Here is a 23,534-nt window from a genome sequence, read left to right as displayed (position 1 = left end):
GATTCTAGGACGAAGGAGCGGAAGGTCCTGCATGGAATAAAACATAGTCTCTCGTTACTTCACGAACACATGTACGCTCACAAAAATTTGAACAAAACGTATAGATTATTACCTGCCCCTCTGCTATGAGACATCGTCGGTGGGTCGCCTCGTACATCGGGTCGAGCAGGTGGAATTACGCCATCCTACAAAAAAGTCGATGAAATAGAAATTCAATATACAATGAAACATGAACTTAGAAATGTACAAGTAATTGACACAATTACATACATAAATTGAGACATGCATAATTAATTAAATGAATATGACAAATATGTAATAATAAAAACAACCAATAGTCACACCTCACTAATCTGCCAATGGCAAGTGCGTGAATTGTAGCCCAGTCTACCACACTTGCCGCACTCGTACTGCTTGGGGTCAGTAAGAAATGGGGTTCCTCTCCCACGCCTCGTTCTTCTAGGTATTTGATCCATAACTATCATGTGCCTCGTCCTCTTCCTTGATCCACGCTTGTTCCAACGATAAGCTGGATCTACAATGTACTTTGGCCCATCATTGGAGGCCACTCTCCAGGGTTCCGGAAAGGGATGAAGCGGGGGCTCTATGTGTGCACAAGTGTGTTGACACTAAACTCGTGAGGTATCCTGCTCTTGATATTATAATTGTGATGCCTAGCTGCTGCCACCAAATGGGAACATAGAAAGTGGTACTGCCTTGGTTTACCACAAGTGCATGTTAAATTTTGGAGGATAACCACATGCATCCTCGACTCTCGGACCTCGCCGTCGGACGTTGTACCGCCCCTATGCTCGTCCTAATAAGTCCCTATGGTGTGGTCAAAGCATGTAACCTCATATGTGCCAGCCCTTTCATTTGCCTTCTCTAGGTGTGTCTTTGGTTTCGGAGCCCATATCTCTCCATCACTCCGCAACTTCAATGCATCGACATGTCTATCGTTGAACCAGGCAACAAGCTTATCGAAGGTAAATTGAATGATTGCATTCACGGGCATACCACGTATCCCCAATAGCAACTTATTGAATGACTCCACCATGTTGCTGCACTGAAACTCGTACCTCCATCCACTAGCGTCGTGAGCTCTTGTCCATTTCTACAAATCCCTCATTAAACCTGTGAGCCAGTGTCTACCTTCTGCATTTGATGAGGTTTTGACCTGCTCCAACTTTTTTTGAAAGTACTTGTCCTCAAGCTGTCGAGCAGCCTCCTAGAACAGATCAAAGTTATCCTTTACACCATCCTTCCGGAGTAGATTCTCGGCAAGGTGCCGAGTACACCAACAATGGTGCAAAGGTGCATACCCCTCTATCTGCTCTCGCATGGCATTAAGTATGCCCGGGTGCCTATCAGATATGACGCCAACCTCCCTGCTAGGCCCAACCATATGTATTCGGACTAGCCTCAAGAACCATCCCCAACTGTTATTATTCTCCTTCTCAACCAAAGCAAATGCCAAAGGAACCAACTTGTTGTTCGCGTCACAGGATATGGCTATAAGAAGTGTGCCTTGGTATTTGCCAATCAAGAACGTACCATCAATGGAGAAGATGGGACGACAATGCCTAAAGGCCTCGACACACTGAGGGAAGCACCAGAAAGCATGGAACAATGTCTGCTTCCCATCCTTCCATGCATTTGTTTTTAGGATGTACTCATAATGCATGCCTGGATTCACCGCTTCAATTGCATTGAAAAGTACTAGCAGCTGCTCATACCCATCCTCCCAGTCCCCATATATCATCTTCCACACTCGCTGCTTAGCCCTCCAAGCTTTACCATAAGTTATCACATAACCTCCATACAATGCCTCAACGGTCCTGATAATTGTCCTAACCTTCATGTTGGGTTCTCCCTGCAATATTCCCATCAACTGCTTGGCAATGAGGGTATATGTCAACTACTGATGCCTCAGTGTCAGCACATGGTCAACACAATTGTGTGGCCCGATAACTTTTGTGATCTTCCACATTCCGGTGACCTTTTGCTTCCTTGCACAAACCCTCCATGGGCAGCGTTCCTTGTCACACACAACTATGTAACGACACTCCACATATGAATGCAAGACCTTGTAAGGTCTCTTTCGTATCACTACAAATGCCTGCAACCACCTATTCAATGCAGGGAGGTCCTTGAATACCCTCCCATTCTCAATTACCAGGTTAGGGCCAGCCTCAAGAACTTTTAGGAGCTCATCATCATGTCCTTCTGTACACGCTTAATCGGAATGAGCAAGATCGCTAAACTCGTGAACTCTTGGATCACGGTGGCCGAGAAAGATACGACTCAGCATCTCAACATCACTCTCTGTCAGCTCTCCAACAGGGCGATCATCATCAGAATCAAGAGCCCTTGCCATCTCATATAACTCCGAATCATTCATAATTTCAACACTATTGGAGCCACGGAATCCATCTCTACAATCAAAGCTAACTAAGCACCTATGTTGCATATTCACATTTTTTACCTGGCGCGGCCAGGCGCTGCAGGGCCCGGGGACGGCGCGGCCGCGGGCGCGGGCGCGGCCAGGGACTGCTGGCGTGGTCGTGGGCGTGGGCGGGGATGGCCGCCGAGGGCGCGGGCGCGGCCGCGGACGGCCGGCGCGGTGGCATGGGCGTGGCCGGGCGGCTACGGCCGGGGCGGCACGGGCGCGCGGGCGGGGACGGTAGAGAGAAAGAGAGAAAGGAACCTCGGGCCCATACGTAAGAGAGGGTTTGGCGCCAAGTATTGTTGGCGCTGAGCTCGGTGCCAAGATCGACGGCGCTGAGCTGGCTGCCATGTCAGCGTCCAGGGCGCCAGCGTGGCCCCGAGCTCGGCGCCAGCAACGATGGCGCCATGCAGTGTAAGTTCAGCGCCAGCAACGATGGCACCGAGGTAAGGGTCCAGATTTTGAAATCACACCTGTAGGGGCATATTTGTGAAAAAATTAAAAAAAAGGCTAACAAATAAAAAATCCAGGCCAGAAGGACGGTCTCTGTCTCCAAAATGGTTAAAACTTGAACTGCATTGACTCCAACAACGCGACGCAACTGCAAAATTGCGTCCACCACAGTGCATTTGTGTTCTCAGAACCGGCTCCAACGGACGATGCAGAGCCGGCACGCATTTTGGGTGGGAGGAGAGAGGGGAGGCAAATTTGCCTTCTCCCAGACGCGCGACCCAAACCTGTGACCGAGCGTCGGCACGCCGGGGGAGCACGGGCTCCTCACCGTGCGGCTCTGACCGGAGCTCCGACGACGGGGAGGAGCTGGTCGAGGTCACGCTGGACCTTCTCGAGGACGATGGGGCTCGACGCCGTCACCTCGCTCCTCGCCGACGGCCTCGGCAAGGTCGCCGCGGGCTGCTTCTCCCCCATGGCGACGGCGACTCCTTCGAGCCAGAGGCCGCGGCTGCTCCCACGGCCGGCAAGGCGGAGCGCGGCCGGTGTGGCGTGGCGAGACGGATTCGGCCCCCACCGTCCGTTGCGCACCTCGCTCGCCTGCCTAGGAGGGGTCCCGCACCGCTGGAGGGAGGAGATAGAGGGAGAGGAGAGGGAGAAGAGAGGGAGGCCGAAGGCAGCGGCACGCCGGCACGGAGGAGGACGCGGCCGGGCCGAAGGCAGCGCACGGAGGAGGACGCGACCACCGGATCTTTTGCGTTGTCTGTTGGAAAGGGTGATGTTTTGGGTCCTAACCCATTGGCTTTGCGCGACGCAAAGGATGAAATGCCTTTCGTTTTTAGGTCCCCACGGTGGGAGACAGTCTTGCAGTGAATCTGTGTAGTTCCGGTTCCTCCATCTCGGCATTGTTAATAATGGTCATTTGAACTGCATTGTTGCAGTGCATGGTTCAGTCTCAGTGCACGCCACTAGTACTTTTGCTCATCTTCGCCTCCGTCACCCTCCATCACAGGAATGCAGAGGTCCTCTGTTAGCTATATGTTCTTAAAGATATAGGGCCTGTTTGATCTTTAGTACTAAAAATTAGCACTATGTTTAGATGCTAATTAGAAAGATCAGACCTGAACTAATTTTAAAACTAATTGCATAAGCGGTGACTAATTAGCGAGATGAATCTATAAATCCTAATTAGGCCATGATTAGCTTACATGGTGGTACAGTAACATTTGCTAATCAAGGGCTAATTACGATTAATAGATTCGTCTCGTCAATTAGTCACCGTTTATATAATTAATATTAAAATTAATTCATGTTTAGTTCTTCTAATTAGCATCAACACAGTGCTAATTTTTAGCGGCTGAGATTCAAACAGGACCTTATTAGTCAAAGGTTTCAGGACTAGGGCTGACCCAAAAATTCAAACCAGACCAAATTTTTTTGGCACGTTTTATTTTGTCTCGGCCTATCTAAATGGACGGACTTCACTGAAGTTCGGCCCATTCCTTCCAAATCCCAGAACCAACCTTATGGTATCTCCAATACCTCGCTCCTAAGAGCTAGAAGGCAATTTTGCATTAGGAATTCCAACTATTTACAAATCACCTCAGCCACTTTTATCAGATGTATATGCGCGAATATATTTCCGCACGATTGGATCGATTTTCGCAAATGCAGAAAGATTGGGAGTTGAGACAAGGAATAGTTGAAGAGACTTTTTATATATATTCTTGCTAGAAAATCAAGACTGGGAGTGGATTTTAGAAAATCTTGGAAGTCGAGGCGCGGTGCGATCCCAGCTACGAAAAGAGCGTATTATGGATTGCCGTAGCTAACTTGATGTTCCTGATTTCAAACTAATTCAAATTTATTATAAAAATCAAAACAGCACGAGAAGAAAAAATCAGCAAGGAAAAAATGAATTAGAAAAGAAAAATAATTTTTTTTTAAAAGCTGGCAAGTGGAATGGAAAAAAGCTCTGCCGAGTCGTGTGGAACTGTAGGGGACCAAAGCTCCGTTTGCTTGCGGGAGCAGCAACCAACAAAACATATTTGGGCCAATAAGAGCATGGGCCGAAACGGAAGGAAGGAAGAGGTTCGCCTTAGTCGTCGCCGTCAGAAAAGGCAACAACCAGCTCAAGTGGATGTTAATATGTTAATTAAACTTTTTTTTTAGGGATATGTTAATTATACTTTGATCATCGCTGAGCCATAGATAGAGGTTGTTTAGCTTTCATGCGGCCGGTGCATATTAGCGGAACCGGCTTCTTTCCTTGCGAGACATCTTTTCCTTTTATTTACCAAACAAATTACACACCTTCAGCTTTAGCTTTTTTTTTTGTGTCCCCTTTAATTTTGCAATAAGGCCCACAACTAGTAGAAGTAATATTTTGTTTCTTTGTCTTGAGCTAGCAGGGAATGCGCCTCTTGAACTAATATCACTCAGAGTCTGTCGGTTAATATCCTATTTTCATGGCGGTTGCACTTGGGGTTTATGTGTGAAAAAGTTTTTAAAATATGTTTAAGAGACAAATTTCTCCATTATGGAAATTTTCTAGCCTTCTTTAAATTTATTTTACTACACCAACTAAACGCTAAACAAAGGGTGACTAATCATCTTGCATTTAGCATCTAGGAAAACTCTCAATGTAAGATTAAAGAACGTCAACGTTAGAAAGATTCAGGGTTCATAACTTAGAGTGATCTTCAAGAATCAGGAGATACTACAAACGGAGTTAACACTACAAAACAGTACAAAGTTCATTTGGTGGCTATGACCTTGTAAGCTTACTTCAGAGATTCAAAACGTAACCTACATTTCAAAACGTAACCTCTTCTAGTTCATTGAAAGGACTGAGTCGATGCCTAGGGTGGTGAATAGGCTCTACAAAAATTTTCGTGCAAATTAGCAAATGAAACAACAATATTGTACTCAGGTTGACAAAATCGGCTATAGCCAGTTTCTTCTGTTGGTATGAACTTTGCTACGTAAACTAGTCTGGGCTTGTTTTTTCGGAACCTACACAAAAGTTGTCCTTTTTACTTTCTTTCTTCCCCTACTTCAATCGAATGTGTTCAGTGGTGTCTTTGTGTGTTTTGCAACTTGTTCAGTGTGTCTCTAAACACACAAACATGCACAGCCAAGTAAAACACAAGAGGAAGCACAAATATATGATTAAATGCAATTGAGAATATGAAAACCATCTAACTACAAATATATGATTTCTCACTTGTGTTTTTTGAGCACTTCTATACCTCATCTAGTACTTAGTATTGCATCCCTCTTGATAGTGTGGTATACCTATATTCAAGAATCAAACATGCACATTCAAGAATCATATATTACCACTTTCTCAATTTTCATCATTTGATGGATTTCAACACCTTCATTGCTTTGAGCTGAACCAACTCAAGCTATGACTTTGGATTACTCAAACCATTTGATCAAGACTATAATTTCCATCCAAAAGTCACATTTCCAAATAATTCAATAATGATTTGATCCTCCACAAGAGTATGACTTTTCAGACCTTGATTAGTACCTCGACTCAATGCAAGTACTCTCTTCTTCACCTTAGACATGGTCGTCCGGTCGACATGCCGTCACTTGCCCTTCACCTTCGCTTAGTCCCTCAAAGCCCTTTCCTTGCTATTTTCACCCTATCAACACTGGTAGAGAACCGAGCTTTACTCCCGGTGGGGAACCCCCTCTAGTCCCGGTTCCCCACCCGGGAGCAAGCATCCGGGACTAAAGGGGGGGGTCCTTTAGTCCCGGGTCAGGAACCGGGACTAAAGGAGGACCTTTAGTCCCGGTGGGTAACACCAACCGGGACTAAAGGTGCCTCCTGACATGCCACGATGGCCGGCACCTTTAGTCCTGGTTGGTAATACGAACCGGGACTAAAGGTTTTTTTCTTTTTTCTTTTCTTTTCTTTTCATTTTTTGTTTTCTTTTCAAAATAGGTTTTCGAAGTCGTATTGTACGCTGCTAATTATACATTTATACGCGCATATAATATGTTTCGGTTCAAGCACAATGAACGTATTAAATCACACAATTCAAGCATAGAAATATATATATATATATATATATATATATATATATATATATATATATATATGCATGCATGCATCATATATATATATTTACATACATGCATGCATATGTGTATTTTACATTATATTATTTCATGTGCATATATTACAAAAGATTGCATTACAGTTGTTGTGACATAACAAGTTTCCTCTCATCCTCTAGCTTGGCTTCAATGGCAGTGTTGGGTCGAAGTAGAATTCGCCCTTGGAATCGATGACCTACTCATTAAAAAATCCGGCTATAGACTCTTGAATTGCTTTAATTTAGTCTTGCCGTATGACCTTTTCCTCCAACCATCGAGTCTACAGGTTTGAATTAAAGGAAAATAAATTAATATATGTACATATATATATATATAAAGACATAGTAACACAATCAATAATAATAATTAAATGAATATATAGTGTATTTTTAACGTACTTTGAGTCTCTCTGTAGGAGTTCTTTGGGAGAGCACCTTGATAAACTTGCAAATATAGTAACCACAGTAGTTGTTCCCCTGTTCCTGCCTCAGACACCACTTTACGAGAAAAAGATTTGTCATCCAATCTGGTGATCCGGTGAAAGCTATATGTTTAATTAATAAAGATGATGCGATTCAGGGGACTTACTTTCAAAGGGATTACATTAAGTGGCGCTTTGCATTTTTCCATGTGTTGCTTCTCAATAAAGGTTTTTCAAACACTGCCCAATAAAAAATTTGCCACGTCATCAGATATAGTTAATCATCATGTTTGTGTGTATATATAGTTGCTAGAGATCCCGAAATTACCTCTGGATAATATCTATCATATCTTGGTAGTCTTGTTGTGGTTTTCTCATCGAGTCATAGATTATCAAGTGACTTTTCACCAGATCGATGTCCATCAATATCCAGTGATTGCTGCATGTGTTTATAGGATATAACGCATAACACTCATTAATTAACTAGAATCAACATATGAGCCATTAAGGATATGATCGACATGATTAACACTCACTTGAAGTTATAGGGAAAGAGTATATCCTTCTTGTGGCGTTGGTTCACTAAGAAGTTCATGAGGTTACTCTCTGACTCAGACTTCCAATTAGTCTTTGGAGTAATTGGGTCTTTGAATACTATATGGGGATCAACAAAACCAATTTCATTGCAGCCTTCCTTTCTGAGCTCTGTCATTGTAAATCTGCATATATATAGTACTTGTTAGGATAATTTATATGCATATACACACATATGATGAGTTTAATAATAGATCGAAAGAATTATTACTTACAGGCAATAGCAGCTAATGATAACTTTGTCCAGAGAGGTCAGGTGGCATAGTTGATGAAATTCTGCAAAGTCAACATACATAACATCATCGCCACGGAACCAATGTTCGTCTCTAATTCTGACACCAACACAGAAGTCTCCACTGGTAGACGCCTGCATGTACCACTTGTTTAGCAGGTACATTTGCGTCCCCAGATCAGATAAGGCTTGAGGGTTGTATAGACTCTGGCCTAGTACAAATTTTTTCTTCCAAATATCAACCTCCGCCGCACTCTCAATGTTTCCATCACCAAACATCTGGTAAAGGTCGAGACCAGTCTCATCAAGAAATTCACCAAGGTGATCCCAAATCGATATCCGGAGGTATGTTTGCCTGATGCATTAATCCTAAATTCGAACCATATTCATTACCAACAACTAGCGGGGGGATTGATTGGTGCGCTCGTTGTCCGAGTTGGGCAACTCCTTTCCCTGCCCGCTTCTTTTTCTGTGCCACCTCAGTTGACTTGGTGAGAGTGCGGTCATAGTCTGATAACGTTGATTTGGACGGCTTACAAGATTCCCGCTGTTGTTGCTGGTAAGAAGTCACCTTTTTTCTTAGAATATCTGGAGCTACGAAGAAGTACGGTTTCTCCGGGTTTCTCCTTGCTTCTTGATTCATTTTAAGTTTGTCATAGAATCTAGACATGTCTTTTTTATATGCATCAGTTCCTTCTTCCTTCTCTTCAGATATTATTTTGGGAATAGCCCTTGGTTTCACGATGGCTTTCTTTGCAGGCGGGGACTGGTTCTTCGTTTGAGGGGCTGGCCTCTTGCTAGGCTTCTTGGTAGGCGGGGGCGGGGGAGGCGTTGGAGACCTCCTTGGAGGTGTTGGCAGCGGCGTTGGAGACCTCCTTGGAGGTGGCGGCTGCGGCGTTGGAGACCTCCTTGGAGATGGTGTGGATGCAGCCTCGTCTTCCAACACAATGTCATCGTACAGAGCACTATGATGATCTAGCGATTGAACAATTGGATTTAGGTTGGGGGAGGATCTGCTACCAAAAAAGGAATGACATATTATTATGAGCAGATTGTTAATTATTTAAGCCAATACAAATTAATGATGTAGTGTTTTCATCCGCACGTACCTATGGTGAGGTAGTTCAGGAGGAGGTGGAGCCGACATCCCTGGAATGATGATGTAGCGCTTGCGCCATAGAATGAATGTCTTCTCCGCTTCTCCTAGAGTCTTCTCGCCATCACCTCCAGGAATGTCAAGAGGCAAATCACTAAAACCTTTTTCAGCTTTATCTACCGAGATGGTAGCATATCCTTCTTGGATTATATTCCCATGAATCCTTGGTGTCTTGGTTCGGTCGATAGGATTAACAAGACTGATAGCCACCTTGATTGTGGAATTCTCCTTCGGAATGTGTAGCTCACACGTTGTACAAGGTTCAGTGACGTCATCCACAGGGAAGCGCAGTCCTGTGTCCCCTTGATTTGGTATCTCCGTGGAAGCGCAGCTGCTTTTCAACTGAACAGATTGGCTAATGTTGATTCCTGGCTCTGATGCCTGCTTGCTTGCACTCACTGCTATTTGCACTTGCCTTCTGATTTCCTCCTGCATTCTCGCTTCAAGGTTTTTTTTCCCGCTCCTGTGCTTCACGCACCGCTTCCTCCAACCTCTGGAGCCGCTGTGCCTCTTCTTCCTTCTTTCTCTGGCGACTTCTGTAGGAAGGTCTGTCCTGAGGGAATCCATGCTCCCACGAGACACTTCCTTTGCCTCTAGTTCGGCCACCATGTTCAATAGTCCCGATGGACGTATGTCAGCTCATCCTTCTCTCTGTTGGGCCTGAACGCACCACTAGCAGTAGCTCTCTGAGCATAAAACAATCTTTCTGCTGCTTCTTGCAGTCTTGCGCCATAAACGCACTTCCCTGTCTCCTGGTCTAGTGTTCCCCCATGACCGAAAAACCAATTCTTTGCACGTTCTCCCCACTGGAGTGATTCTGGTCTGATACCCTTGGCAAGAAGGTCTGCTTCCATTTTGTTCCACTTCTTAATGGCAGTCGGGTAGCCACCTGATCCCAAGGTATGGTGGTATGTCTTCTGTTGGGCATTACGTTGGTTCTTTATCACCCGACTCACACCCTCTTCCGAAGTCTTGTACTGTACAAACTCATCCCAATAGGGCCTCTGCTTTGAGATCGGGCCTGGGACAGTAAAATCTGGTGCTATGTTCTTCTTGACATACGTCGTGTATAGGTGTTTCTTCCAAGTCTGAAACTGGGTGGCCATCTTCTTCATTGCCCAATCCCTAACTCGCTCCTTCAATTCATCACCATCTATTATATCATCATAACCATCTGTTTGGAGCGTGAAATGTACCAAGACATCATTCCAAATTAATGCCTTGTCACGATCGGAGACAAAACTGATATGAGGAGCATTGGTCTTCTTCTTCCATTCACGGGTACTAATCGGGAGCCGGTCCCGTACAAGGTAACCACAGTGGTGCACAAATTTCATTTTATTCGGCCCCCCTCGGTTCTCCTATATCCACATTGAACTCCGAGATGATGAAGCGGCCCTCCAATGGCTTTTTGGGACCTCGAACATTTTTACTCTTCGTTGTAGTTGTTGATGTCGATCCAGAGGGCTACAAAACATAAACATTATTTTTAATGTCATGAGCACACATAAGACATATGATAATATATATAGCTAATAATAAAAAAGATATACTTGGCCAATATGTTGTTGCTCATTTTGTTCAAGAGCTAAGTACTGACTCCCGTCATCTGCATCCTCTTGCACGTTATTTTTAGCACCATCATCAGCCGGCAACTTGAGTGCCAGTGTTGATCAAATTCATCATCAACTCCTCCTCATCCATGTTTCTCGGGTCGGCCATCTAGCTTCAAAAAACAAAACCAATATATAGTACGTCAAATCTTTGCTTACATGCGTAAAATCTACGAACAATATGCATTATTAAATCTTGCCCCTCGGTCACTGGACGCAATTCGCCACACTAGGACGAACTACGTCGGTACTAGGGCGAATTAGGGCTATACATAAACGGTCGAGGGCAAATTGCGTCGGTGACTAGGGCGAACCACGTCGGTGACATCAACAGCGCGGTTCGCCCTGGTGTGATTGTTTAGCATTAACGATAACGATAATACGAATGTTGATCAACTAGGCCACGAGAAAGGGCGGTGTGACAAGAGTGGCGGTGCTCCACTCCGCCGTATATATGTCTGTACACATGGGTGAACGAGGGCGGCGGTGCTCCGCCGTATACATAGAAACACATGGACGAACGAGGGCGGCGGTGCTCCGCGACGTATATATACATGCATATGAATACAAATGATGTATATATACGTGTCGGCGCGGTGGCCGGTGTGCTGACGACGACGACGCGAGGCGGGCCGGCGTGCTGACGACGACGACGACGTGAGGCGGGCCGGGGCGGTGTCGGTGCGTGATGTTGTGATCCTATGTACCATGTGAACCATGTAGTCATTCATCATATGAGAAAATTCTATGTTAATAATGTAAGTATAAGTCATTATGAAATGTAAGTATATGTGTCTTATTGCTAATATAACCATTACTATTTCCGAAATGATAAGAATTTATTTTCTTCTTCTACAGGCGATCTCTGATGCTATGATATAAAGTTTGAAGATAGTCTTCCCGGAAAAAATATGTAATGCTCATATTACTTTAGCAACATTAATATATTATATCTGTATATTCAAAGTTCACAAATGAAGAAACGTTGAAGTTTTCCTTCATTTGTCTGTAGCCATGCATGCAAGTCCAACCAAAACTGCTTACATCATCACATGTGATATTTTTTATAAACTAAAAAACGCTTAGTTTACAAACTGGGTATCAAAATTGAGTTCCTATTTGACCATTATATATCCTACAACAAATCCTTCAAAAAAAAAGACCCTACATGAATATATTTGGATAAAATTTCGTTAACAAACATTGATCTATGAAGATAGAAAAAATTCTTCTATTGAAACTGCATCTTGGAATAATGGCATATCATATAGTGATGAATATATGGCGGTTGATGGGCTGGATCATTTTCAGCTTTAGTGACAATTTAACGACAATGGTTTCCAAATAATATATAGCGTGTTTATTATACAAGCCATGGATTTACATCGATCTAATTAATTTCTAAAGTAATTTCATTGGTGGTCCTTAATTAAACTTGTCATGAGTTCAGGTCCCAGTGATTAGATTTTTTATTTTTATTTAAAATCATTTAGAGTTCCAAATAATCATTTTCAGTTCCTAGATTTTGTGATTCAAAATTTGGAATTTTCAATCGACCTCGAGCGTTGACATGGCTTAGACCGACGTGATCTATAACTCGGCAGTGGAGGGCTCGGGCGAATGTACAAAGAGATCGACGAACATATCACCTCGAGAGCTCGGCAGTGGAGGGCCTCGGGCGCGGTGGGGCCACGGGCGCGGTGGAGGGCCTCGGGCGCGGAGTCGAGCGCGGTGGAGGGCCACGGGCGCGCGCGGAGGAGGGGCACGGGCGCGCGCGGTGGAGGCTGCACGAGGAAGAAGAGGGCGGCGCCGGTGTCACGGAAGGCGAACGGACGCGGCGCGAGGAAGAAGAGGGCGGCGGTGTTCGACGAGGAAGAAGATGAGCGGATCGATCTGCGCCAGGCGCTGGAGGTTATATATCAAAGAGAATTACTCCCGGTGCCATCCACCAACCGGGAGTAAAAACCCTTTACTCCCGGTTCGTATTACCAACCGGGAGTAAAGGTACCTTTACTCCCGGTGCGTGTTACCAACCGGGAGTAAAGGTATACCTTTACTCCCGGTTGGTAACACGCACCGAGAGTAAAGGATTTTTTTTGGCGGGCCACGAAACTGCAGCCCACCTTTACTCCCGGGTGGGCTTCCCACCCGGGAGTAAAGGTGGCCTGCAGTTTCGTTTCCCGCCTGTTTTAAGCAATAGTCTTGTTAAATACAATAGAAATGCAATAGTTTTTGTTAAATACATAGTAAATTAAATAAAAGGCATAAAATTATTTTGTTAAAAATATGAATTTTCTTTTTGTTTATTGCACATAGGCAAAATCTATAACCTAACTTTTTTTATTTTTTGTTAGAATTATAAAACATAATGTAACTAATATTTATTATTTCGTTAATGCAAAAATGTAGTGTTTAATTAAAATTATTAAAACTATTGGTTTTGGACAGGAAATTTGTTTTCACATCATTTTAACGTTAATATTTTAATTTTTCATCACTCAGTATCCTAATTTACCTTTTTGAGAGAGAAATCCCACCAAATCAAACATTGATTTAATTTGAAACATGACATAATAAACATCTGAATTCACAATTATTACATAATATCTCAAACACACACTATATTAAATCACTATATCATCAAGTGGGCACAGCAGTGAACTTCTTCTTTACGTATGTCCCTTGGTTATGATCGCTTCGTAACCATGGAGTGTCCTCATCATTTACCAAGATGCTAGGGTCTTTGTTCACTTTGAAGGGCGGAATTCGGTCATCCTTTTCATATTCTTCTGACATGTCCGACTTGTCCTCAATTCCCACGATGACTCTTTTCCCTGAAAGAACTATGTGGCGCTTTGGCTCTTTGGTTGAGTCATTATCGTTTTTCCCTCTTTTTGGTTTGGTAGACATATCATTGACATAGAACACCTGATTCACATCCTTGGCAAGGACGAATGGTTCGTCTTTGTACCCAATATTACTAAGGTCTACTGTTGTCATTCCATACTCGTTGTCTACTATTACCCCGCCTCCGGTCACCTTGACCCATTGGCACTTGAACAATGGGATCTTCAAAGTAGGTGCATATTCTAGTTCCCATATTTCATCTATGCGTCCATAATATGTCTGCTTATTCCCATTCGGGTCTGTGGCATCTATGCGGACACAACTGTTTTGGTTGGTACTCCTTTTATCTTGGGCTACTGTGTAGAATATGTTCCCATTTATCTCGTACCCTTTGTATGTGACGATATGCCATGATGGTTGCATAGCCAATAAATACAGTTGCTCATGGATGCTCTCATCATCTTGACATTTTTTTCGCAACCAACCGCCGAAAGTTTCCATGTGCTTATGCGTAATCCAAGCTTCAGTCTTCCCTGGAAACTCGGATCGTAAGAGATCCTTGTGTGTCTCAATATACGGATCTACCAAAGAGGAGTTCTGTAGAACTGTGTAGTGCGCTTTATTGAAATAATCATCATCCGTACCAATATATGTTTTCCTCCCTAGTGTCCCCTTTCCGCTTAGTCTCCCCTCATGTCTCGATTCAGGAACACCAATCGAGTCAAGGTCGGGAATAAAGTCAACACAGAACTCAATGACCTCTTCTGTTTCATAGCCCTTGGCGATGCTTCCTTCTGGGCGAGCACGGTTGTGAACATATTTCTTCAGGACTCCCATGAATCTCTCTAAGGGGAACATGTTGTGTAGGAACACAGGACCGAGAGTGAAAATCTCCTTGACTAGGTGAACTAGGAGGTGTGTCATAATATCAAAGAAGGAAGGAGGGAACACCAACTCAAAGTTGACGAGACATTGAACCACATCATTCTGTAGTTTAGCTAGATCAGTTGGATCAATTGCCTTCTGAGAAATTGCATTGAGGAATGCACATAGCTTCACGGTGGCTAGACGTACATTTGGAGGTAGAATTCCTCTTAATGCAACTGGAAGTAATTGTGTCATGAGAACGTGACAGTCATGGGACTTTAGGTTACAGAATTTCTTCTCTGGCACATTTATAATACCCTTTATATTCGAGGAGAATCCAGATGGTACCTTGATGTTGTTTAAGCATTCAAACATGATTTCCTTCTCCTCTTTGCTTAGAGTGTAGCTAGCAGGACGTAAGTAATAGCGTCCATCATCTGTCTTCTCTGGATGCAGGTTGTCTCTTTCTCTCAAACAACGCAGGTCCTGTCGTGCTTCAAATGTGTCCTTAGGCTTTTCATACACACCCATAAAGCCTAGCAGGTTCACACAAAGATTCTTCGTCAGGTGCATCACGTCGATCGAGCTACAGGACCTCCAGGACTTGCCAATAGGGTAGGTCCCAAAATATGGACTTCTTCTTCCACATGGGTGCGTGACCGTTAGCGTCTTTCGGAATAGGTTGGCTTCCATGTCCTTTTCCAAAGACGACTTTCACATCATTGACCATATCGAGTACATCCTCACCGGTTCGGTTGCGAGGCTTGGTCAGGTGGTCTGCCTTCCCTTTAAAATGCTTGCCTTTCTTTCTTACGGGGTGATTTGCAGGAAGAAATCGACGATGGCCAAGGTACACGACCTTTCGACATTTTTTCAAGAATACACCTCTAATATCACCGAAGCAGTGTGTGCATGCATTATATCCCTTGTTTGACTGTCCTGAAAGATTACTTAGAGCAGGCCAATCATTGATTGTTACGAACAACAATGCTCGCAGATCAAAGTGTTCCTGTTTGTACTCATCCCACACACGTACACCTTCTTTATTCCACAAAATGAGAAGTTCGTCAATAAGTGGTCTCAGGTACACATCGATGTCATTGCCAGGTTGCTTCGTGCCTTGGATGAGCACAGGCATCATAATGAACTTCCGCTTCATGCATAACCAAGGAGGAATGTTGTAGATACTTAGAGTAACAGGCCAAGTGCTATGACTACTGTTCTGCTCTCCAAAAGGATTGATACCATCTGTACTTAAAGCAAACCTTAAGTTTCTTGCGTCATTTGCAAACTCCGGGAATTCTCTGTCGATTGCTCTCCACTGGGACCCATCAGCAGGGTGTCTCAACATATTGTCTACCTTACGGTCTTCTTTGTGCCATCGAAACAATTTTGCATGTTCTTTGTTTCTGAACAGACGTTTCAAGCGTGGTATTATAGGAGCATACCACATAACCTTGGCAGGGATTTTCTTACGCGGACGTTCGCCCTCAACATCACCAGGGTCATCTCGCCTGATCTTATACCACGACGCATGGCATACTGGGCATGCATCCAATTTCTCGTACTCTTTGCCACGGTACAGGATGCAGTCATTAGGACATGCATGTATCTTCTCTATTTCTAGCCCCATAGGACGGACAACTTGTTTTGCTTCGTAGGTAGTGGCGGGCAATTCATTGTACTTCGGAAGCATCTTCTTTTGGATTTTTAGTAACTCTCCAAATCCCTTGTCAGATACACCATTCTTTGCCTTCCATTGCAGCAATTCTAGTGTGGTTCCCAACTTTTTCTGCCCTGCATCACAAGTTGGGTACAACAATTTCTTGTGATCTTCTAGCATCCGCTCGAACTTGATCTTCTCCTTTTCACTTTCACATTATCTTTGTGCGTCACAAATGACCTGACAAAGATCATCAGCCGGCTCATCTTCTGTGGCTACCTCTTCTTCAGCTTCTCCCATTGCAGTATCATTGAAGCACGCACCATCAGGAATAATATCATTGTCGTCCCATTGTTCTTCTTCACCTTCTTCCATTACAACACCGGTTTCTCCGTGCTTTGTCCAACAAATATAGTTTGGCATGAAACCCGACTTGAACAAGTGTGAATGAAGAGTCCTTGAGCAAGGATATTCCACCGTATTCTTACATATGACACATGGACAGCACATGAAACCGTCGCGTTTGTTTGCCTCGGCCGCACGTAACAAAGAATGCACGCCGTCAATGAACTCTTGGGAGCGGCGATCAGCATTATACATCCAATGACGGCTCATCTGCATTACATGACATAAATATCATATTAAAACCTAGATCATAATTAATTATTTATACAACATGCGTGCCACCACAAAAGATACAAATTTATGAAAGCATCGCTACAATGTAGACAATCCCAACTACCACTAAAAGAACTAAAGCTAAAATACATTTCAGGAGCACAAGGATTTCGCGACCAATCTCAACTAAAACAGACAGATCCCCCGATTGTGCAACATCTTTAGGCTTCTTTGGCTGGATCACTGCCTCATTAGCCGCCGTATCTGCCTGTTGTGCAAGATATTTTTGCACGAGTTCAACATACTCTTCCTCCCAGTAGAAGCCTGAACATCGTCCACTGCCATCCCACTGAAATTAAAACAAAAAATTAGAACTTTAATCACAACCATCATGAAAATAGGTATAAACTAACCATAATCATTAAATACGATAAAATAACTCACATTGCGATCCGGACACTTATAGAAGATACGATCCTTGTTGGGACCCTCCTTCTTCACTCGGTACTCCATCACAATCTTCGTCTCATCACGACACTTGCCGCATGGAATGAGAGGAAGGCCTGGCCTAAGTCGCTTTGGAAACCCATGAGAGGCCGAGGACCCGGAAGCAGTTGCCATCTACTCTCTATACTCATTTTTTAATACACTATAAATTTCTCCTTTTATAAACAAATAAAATTAAGAAACTATAAAATTATCTAGATCTCTAAACAATGATATTTTTAATGGTCATTGTGTTCTCGTCTTTTACTGCGGCAGGTAAGTAATTCACATGATATTTCCGCAAATTAACAGAAGAATGGGAGTGTACACACATAACAGACTACTGCGACGATATCGGGACGTGTGAATAAATAACCATCCGTACTAGTTGAACTTGCTTACGTGATCATCTCGGCGAGCATTTCTCCACCGGACGGCACCGTACTTGGTCAAGGAAGAGCTCCCATTCTACGAGGAAGGGAACACGGTCTTCCACGACCGTTGTCGCTCTCCCTCGTAGAATCAAAGCTCCTCCTTGACGTTCGTTACCGTTCGGCAGAGAACATGCTCGCCGACATGAACACGGTCCGCTAGTTCAACTAGTACGGATTTTCTATAATTTTCTAACTATTTTCTAAGTTTTTCATTTCATAAAAAGTTAAAATAAAAAGTACGGTGATTGACAGACTACTGCGACGATATCGGGACATGTGAATAAATAACCATCCGTACTAGTTGAACTTGCTTACGTGATCATCTCGGCGAGCATTTCTCCACCGGACGGCACCGTACTTGGTCAAGGAAGAGCTCTGATTCTACGAGGAAGGGAACACGGTCTCCCACGACCGTTGTCGCTCTCCCTCGTAGAATCAAAGCTCCTCCTTGATGTCCGTTACCGCTCGACAGAGAACATGCTTGCCGAGCTGAACACGGTCCGCAAGTTCAACTAGTACGGATTTGCTATACTTTTCTAACTATTTTCTAAGTTTATATTTATATATACTTTAACCTTCTTTCATGTAAATATGCAAGCTTGAAGTGATTTTGAGCTCAAATTGCTTACAAATGAAAAAAACCACAATAAAGAACCATAAATATATATAGTGAACAAAATGGCATAAGAAAATGGTGAAAAATGAGAGTATGAGATTGGTAACCTTTACAACTGAAGAATCGACGGAGGAATCGAAGAAATCAAAGAATGGATGGAGGAACAATGGAGGAGGGAGGAAGCAAGAACACTACAGCAGTGAGCTTCAAAATGTGCTGAGCTCGGGCTCGGGGAGGAAGGAGGAGACGGCCGATTTATAAAGGGAGAACATTTAGTCCCGGTTGGTGGATCCAACCGGGACTAAAGGTAACTTTCCAACCCCGGGCGCAGCCACGGCCCGGGAGTAGACCTTTACTCCCGGTTGGAGCCACCAACCGGGAGTAAAAGTATACCTTTAGTCCCGGTTGGTGGCTCCAACCGGGACTAAAGGTCCCTGCCACCTCTGTCTGGCGCAGTAGCCGTTGGGCAGGGACCTTTAGTCCCGGTTGGAGCCTCCAACCGGGACTAAAGGTATTTCTAGTCCCGGGGGCAAAAAATTCCGGGACTAGAGCCCATTTTGGCCGAGGATCAAAGGTCTGTTCTCTACTAGTGCAAGCCATCAAATCACATCTTGTCTTGAATCAACTTTAATCACACATTGAAAACCATTTCATTTGAATTGTTCTCTTTTGCTTGAACTTGAAATAGTAAGCTTCATGTAGTTGGACCATCCGGTATGTAATGACTTGTGTCACATCTTCACTTGACACACATGCTTGCCAATTCATGAATTATGAAACCCATTAGCAACTTTGCAAATATGACCAAGCTTCGTACTACAGACCAATAGATAATCACCAAACCATGTCTCTTTGTTATATTCATGACATGCTTGTCATTCATGCATTTCATCAATGAACTTGGACACATTTCTCATTTATGTCATTTGCTTCACAATAATGACCTAAAAACACAAAAATGATGCCTAAGACAAAATACCTGCAATTCTCATGGAATTCATTAGTCCCTTAATCATGTTGTGATTCATCCACCAAAACCCCCATAGGGCCTATATGCACTTCGAATCTCCCTTATTTTGGTGATTGATGACATCCCTGATTAAAACTTACAAATGATATATAAAATTCAAGATTTTGGATTCAATGATATATGTGAGACTCCCCCTTATACTTTCATATGAATGAAATTTTCATAAATGTGGCATCAAAGGCCAATTGCACATATTAAAGCAAATGAAAGGCTCCTCCTATATCAATGGATCCATGGTGCAACAGGTGTGTGTCAACAATATAAACCGTGCTGCAATATGACATGATATACACTATGAGAAATAAGCATTGCGCCAAATAGACATGCATATCACACTAACATTTAAAATCCTTACACAAATTAATGTACATCATACACAATAGCACTCATGACATAAATGTTCTCGAGTCAACAAGTTAAGATGGAATATATTACAAGATATCACATGATATCTCACAAATGGTATTACAATAAAGATCATCTCTCATGATACAAGAATCAACTCATCAGCTCTCATAACTCACAAACCAACAATACAAAGATACGATTTTGAGGCTTTCCAAAGATGTGAACTTGAAGCTTTAATCCTTTCTTCTCCCCCTTTGTCATCAAGTGGTTGTTGTGTGGCTGCCTCTGAACTACTAGTATCTGAGGTGCCTGAAGGTGCAAGTGGTGGTGGCACAATCGGGTTACTAGCTAGTCGGAATCATCCATTGTGTTGGACACTCAACTAATGCCATGATATACGGAGCGACACCACTATTCTAATGAGGGGAGCTAGTAATATTCTTATCTGTTCCAACACAAAGTCAAAGACACTGAACGGTGGGGCACCCTTTCTCATATTAGCAAGCAATATCTTCATGTATTTGGGAAGGCTAGCTAGATTTATCCCCCTCTGTGAGAAACAAAGTCTTTTCTGAACATCCTGTTCAGAACACAGTAATTTGTGTATAAGACCTCAGCCTTCCCAAAAAAACCACTAGTGCGATCAGGAGGATACATGAACTTGATTTTTGATTTGGGTAACAACACCTCATCATGTACGCATCCAGTGGCGAGACAAGTCATTTTGATGAAAGCCAAGAATAGCAGCTAACTCAGAATATGTTGTGCTATAATCATTACCTTCACTCAAGCCGCCATTGTTTCCTCTCATCAACACTCTTATTAAAGTCGCATGTTTCATTATATTGGGCTGTCACCTTGGTGTTCCATTCCCGCCGAAAGACCATAAGAGTGAACATGCCTCTGGAACTACAAGCTGTTATGACTTGATAAAAGATTGGATCGTTGTATTAGGCTAAGGTGCTCCAAACATTATACTGAGGCTCACAATAGGATTTTTTCTTTGAAAATATGACAGTCTCATAAAAATCATTCAAAAAAGAGAGAGTGAAAACTGCAATCATGAGCTCTCACAATTGTTTTGTTGAAACAAGCTCCTTAATCTCCTTTTGCTTTACCTTGATCCCCGGATTTAGCTTTCCCTTTTTCCATTTGGTTATAATAATGGAATCGTTTGCGAGCAACTGGTACTAATGTGATCGTGTGTGTAACTGATGTGTGTATATATATGTGATTATGTGTACACATTTCTCATCTCTGAACAACTGAAACTCAGCTATCTAAACACACGCATTAATGGCAGATGGCTATGGTGCCATCACCCCAGCCAGGCAACGTCTGTCTCAAACCGCGGTGGTGGTCCATGACCATGACGCCATCGAAGACGGCACAGTGCAGGATAGCGGAACCATGGAGAGCATGGCAATTCGAGTTCACTTCTTGAACAAGTCCATCCTCAGGTTTCCTTCCAACCTACAAAGGATCGCTGCAGCCAAGGACTACATCGCCCCGAGGACAGTGGCTCTTGGTCCTTACTACCATGGCTTCGCCGAGCTCCAGGCGATGGAGGAAGTGAAGCGCACGGCCGTCGACTTCTTCTTCCAGGGGTTGGTGGCTCCCGAGACGACGGAGTCAGCCTACCAGAAGATGGTTCCCATCGCACGCCATGTCCGTGGCTGGTACGCTGCCGCCGACGCCGGTGCTGTCGTCGTTGCAGGTACCGGCACCGCTGTTTCTGCTGACGAGTTTGCTACCATGATGTTCGTCGATGGCTGCTTTCTGGTGCAGTTCATAGACACCATGCTCCGCAGTAGAGTAGAAGAGACAGCTGCTTCTCCACTGAGGAGCATGATGCAGCCGCACCTGCTGGGCATACTGAGGGACATTATGCTGCTCGAGAACCAGATCCCATGGCCGGTGACGGAGTTCTTCATGCGCCTGCAGGGCCTTCAGATGAAACAAATTATAGCGTTACTGATCTCATGGGGCCTCGAGGGCAGAGTGTGGCGGGACTCACAGGAGCCATTGTCTTTGGTTGACATCGACGAGAGGTACAATCCGTTGCATCTCCTTGGCCTCATCCGCTTCTACAAAGTGGGCAGCGGCAGTGGCTCTTGCGGTGGCTGCGTCAAGAGGAATAATGGAGAGGGCTTCTCTGGCAAAGCTGTGCCAATATCCACCAGTGCGGCGGAGCTGGCCGAGATGGGCATCAAGCTGAGAGCCAGCGAGAACAAGACGAAGCTATCGGATATGAACCTCATGAAAGGCCCCTTGTTCGCCACGCTCTCCCTGCCGCCGCTGTACGTGGATAGCCTCACTGCTAACTGGCTCGTCAACATGGCGGTGTTCGAGATGTGCTCGGAGGCGAGCTCCACCGACGAGTACTCCGTCAACTCGTACCTCTCCGTCCTGTCTCTGCTGATGAACCAGGAGAACGACGTGCGTGAGCTGCGCGTCAAGCACATGGTGCACGGCTTCTTCGGCGACCAGCAGACCCTGGAGTTCTTCAAGATCCTCACCCCGATTCTGTACCCAGGCCAGGCCTACATTCGAATCATCGTGGATCTTGAGACGTACAGGCAGAAGCGGCGTGCATGGATAGCCGTCTACAGCTTCCTCTACAACAACGCCAAGACCATTGCGACGGTGTTGTCCATCGTCGGGGTGCTGGTGGGCATCTTCAAGGCGCTCCTCTCACTCAAGAAACACCAGATGTGATCGACTGACTCACTCATCTATCGCATATGTAAACTCATCCATGTTCGATTTCGATCCCATCCTTCTGACTTGTGTTCGTGCTATACTATGATGCTTGATTGTTGTATTAATTCACCTGTATTTTACAAATCCTATCATGTTTCATGGACCTGATGTGTCATGTGTGTGTATATATATTTATATATATATATATATACACGTATAAAGTGGATACATATTTTCGATACATGTGATAATATAACTCCTAATGATATTTACCATAAGTTTTTTTTTAGAAAAAATGATATTTACCATAATGTTATAGCATCGAAACTCAAAGTGGCCACATAATAAGTTATTTTATGGCCATCTATAGAACAGTACTCCATACTTATGGTCTACCTCTGTTAATGAGCCACTAAATGTCCCTTGCCCACCCACTCTCTCACTCAGCAAGTTAAACCCTACCCAATTTCTCCCATTCCCTCCCTCATCCTCACGCCAACTGCCCGAGTCCCACGAAATTCTTCGCCCAACCCCGCGAGTTTCCTCGCCCGTCAGTGGCGGAGCCAGGATTTATAGTCAGGGGGGGGGCGACCGTCAGGAATTATACTTAGGGGGGGCCGGCTCGGTCTTTTTCATTGCGATAATTTTATTATCTAGTTATGTTTTGTATGATTATATTATCTAGAATATATTAATAGGTATATATGACAAGAATCTTATATAATCTCCCTCTTAATATAAATAAAAAATATTAAGTCATACTACTAAATTTTTTTTTTTGTCAAACATTGGGGGGGGGGGGCCATGGCCCCTGCCAGCCCCCCCCTGGCTCCGCCAGTGTCGCCCGTTCAGCTTCCCACTCCCGAATCCCCGTCCCCTCCCTCGAATCCCCACTTC

The 23,534-nt window shown here is 44.0% G+C and overlaps 1 protein-coding gene across 1 annotated transcript; it reads left to right on the top strand.

The window, feature by feature from the left end:
• The first annotated feature begins 21,230 nt into the window (after positions 1-21,230).
• Positions 21,231-22,652, top strand: LOC136480659 (UPF0481 protein At3g47200-like). The gene has a single exon (XM_066478138.1). It carries the CDS (start codon positions 21,231-21,233, stop codon positions 22,650-22,652), a length of 1,422 nt encoding a protein of 473 aa, XP_066334235.1.
• Positions 22,653-23,534: the final 882 nt, after the last annotated feature.

The sequence above is a fragment of the Miscanthus floridulus genome, chromosome 9, assembly GCF_019320115.1.
Source record: "Miscanthus floridulus cultivar M001 chromosome 9, ASM1932011v1, whole genome shotgun sequence".
NCBI classification, from domain to species: Eukaryota; Viridiplantae; Streptophyta; class Magnoliopsida; order Poales; family Poaceae; genus Miscanthus; species Miscanthus floridulus.
Note: the sequence above shows the minus strand (reverse complement) of the source record. Positions and strands in the feature narration are given on the sequence as shown.

Excerpts from the sequence above, each read along its gene's own strand:
- LOC136480659 (XM_066478138.1), top strand. The coding sequence starts at position 21,231 with ATGGCAGATGGCTATGGTGCCATCACCCCAGCCAGGCAACGTCTGTCT.